Genomic DNA, 2599 nt, shown 5'->3' on the forward strand with positions numbered 1-2599 from the left:
GCTGGATTGCAAGCTGCTGGCTGCAGAATCGTGAAACCAGGGAGCGCACTGCCAGCATAGGACGGAAAGTCTGTCCAGAAAGGCACAAGCAAGGTACTAGGCGAGTTGGCATCGGGGGGACGGTCCGCGACCTGCCATGGAAAAAGCAGCTGTGCGGTGGAAACCGCACGTCGGCACTCAGCCTCAGGTCAGGTGGAGGAATTCTGATACGGAGGTCCCAAGCGGACACGGCTGGTCCAGGCCCCGGGCGCGTGCGTCGCTTGTGCTCACCCGCCAGCCACCTGCGGTGCCAACTGTGGTGACAGCCGGCCCACGACATGGAGCGTGCACATGCGCTGCTGCGTGAAGTGAAGATGCGCGCATGTGCAAAAGCTCCACGGAGGAGCGTGCGCAACCAGACTGTCTGCTCGTACAAGAAGAAGATCACGCTCCAGTCGCCAGCAGTGCATGAAGTCAAGTTTACAAGCCGGAGTTCACAAGGTGGAGGCATGCGCAGGACTCTGGAGGGGCGCAGGTTTGACAAATAAGTGCCCTGCCGCGTCAACAAAGTGAGCATCTGAAACGCGTAGTGCAGTGAGGCTGCTGGCGAACACCGCCGCGGCCAGCGCGTGCAGCGACGCATCCGTCATGCGGGCACTGCTCCCTACTTCCAATGTGCGCAGACGAACAAGAGGCATAGCGGCGAGGCGGCGGCACCCGGCATCACTCAGGGGCCGCAGCCGCAGGGCCTCCAAACCAGTTGCCCACGGCGCGTGCTCGAGCCCCGCCAACGCCTCCGGCTCGATCTCCCCGGCTTGCACCCTCACGCAAAGGGTCCTGAGGCGAGGCATGTCCACTGCCGCGAGGTGCCCAAACCCCCACCTTCCCTCACCGCCGACAAGCTCAACGGCGCCAATCGAATCGTCGTCGCCGCCTCCCGCCTCGTCAGCCTCATCTTGCGCATCGCTGTCGTCGCCTTGGACAAGTTCGAGGGTTTCGAGCAGCGGCAGGCTTACGCCGCGCAGCACCGCGACGTCGGACATCACGCCCGGGGCGTTCAGGGCGAGGCGCCGCAGCTGGGTCAGCCGCGGCGCCGCCGCCAGCCGGCGGAGGCCGGCTTGGCCGTAGAGCCCGGGGCTGTGCCAGAGGCGCAGGGACTGGAGGGCTGACAGGTGCGATGTGACGAGGGCCTCGACGCCGCAGCGCTCCACGTGGCAGAGCTCCAGCTCCTGTATATACAGGAGGGCGGCGGGCGGGCAAGCAGGTGTGCGCTGTGAGGTGTGTGCTGGTGTGCGTACACGTGTGGATGTGCGTGTGTGGACGCTTGAGTGTGTACAAGGTATTGAACACAACCTCACGCACGGCGCTGCTGCTGTGGGTGTGATGCGATGATGGCAGGTGGTTTGCTGATGATTCAGCTGGGGCATCGCTTCGTGCAGCGTCTACGCTGCAGTTGCGGAAGCGAGCGCGGCCCCCGCCCACCTGCAGCTGTTGCCAAGCGCCGCGGGCAAGCGACCGGCTCAGGGCCAGGCTGCCCTTGCCGAACGCGTAGGTGCTTGGCAGCCTCAAAACCTGCAGCCCAGGATGCTTGGCCGCAGCCTTGATAACCGTCGCCGCCTTGGCGGACGACGCGTCGTCGCGCATCCACACCTCGAGCCGCCGCAGGGCCGGCAGCGCCCCTAGCTGCGCCACCATCGCTTTGACCGTCTTGGTCTGCAGCCGCACGCGCGCGTGGCAGCTCCCGCAGCGGAGCACGAGCGCCGTGACCCCGCCCAGTCCGCGCGGCAGGGGCGCGGCGAGCAGCAGGTCGCGCTCGTCCGAGAAGCTTCCGCGTGCATCACGCTCTAGCTCGCGCAGCGCAGGCAGGCGGCCGCCGCGCGCGGCCGCGCAGAGCGCGCGGAAGCCGGCCGCGGTGGTGACGCGCAGGCGGGGCGCGGAGGCGTTGACGAGCGCGCGGCAGGCACGGTTGACGGCGCGCAGGCTGCGCTTGTCGGCGGGGCGCAGGGTGGCGAGCACGTGCACCGCCACATGGGCAGCGATGCTGGGGTGCAGCGCTGCGGCGTTATCGGCGCCACCAAACGGCCAAAGGGGTGAGGGGTCGCAGAATTCCTTGTATGCACTCTCAACGTTGATATGCGACATGGAGGAAACGGCTGCAACTGACACAAGGTACCGGTACCGTACGTAAGTCGAGATCTGTCGCAGAGCACACGGCGATTGCAGAGGAGAAGTTATCAGCGAGCAGATATTAGGATACTTCAGCTCGCCAGGAGCACGGTCATTCGTGCAGCGGGTTCATCACCGCTTCACTGCCGCAGCCAACAGCGAGTGGGTCTTGTGTGTCAATGCTCAAGTGGGTTGAGGCCATCAGACGGCAGTCATAAAAGTAAAATAGGATAACATATCAACCACCGTTCGGCCACACCGCAGCGTTGTGGATGTGTGCTGGATAACGGCCCAGCGGGAATGTGGGTGGGGCGCACCATTGCGTTGGTTATGCCACTCCAGGGTGCTTTTCAGAGGACTCGAATCCGCAGGACCGTGGCAGGGCACATCAATGCCTGTATGAGCTGTCATTTAAGTGTACTAGGAGCTGCCATCGAGTCGAGATGAACGAAGG

General features: G+C 64.7%; 1 protein-coding gene across 1 annotated transcript; it reads right to left on the reverse strand.

Moving 5' to 3' along the window:
• Positions 1–1333: 1333 nt before the first annotated feature.
• Positions 1334–2121, reverse strand: MNEG_16126 (hypothetical protein; the record flags this gene model as incomplete). Its single annotated transcript, XM_014035403.1, has 2 exons — positions 1334–1351; positions 1462–2121. 2 exons carry the CDS (start codon positions 2119–2121, stop codon positions 1334–1336), a joined length of 678 nt encoding a protein of 225 aa, XP_013890857.1.
• Between the last annotated feature and the right edge of the window lie 478 nt (positions 2122–2599).

This window comes from Monoraphidium neglectum, assembly GCF_000611645.1.
Source record: "Monoraphidium neglectum strain SAG 48.87 unplaced genomic scaffold scaffold06012, whole genome shotgun sequence".
Classification (NCBI taxonomy): domain Eukaryota; kingdom Viridiplantae; phylum Chlorophyta; class Chlorophyceae; order Sphaeropleales; family Selenastraceae; genus Monoraphidium; species Monoraphidium neglectum.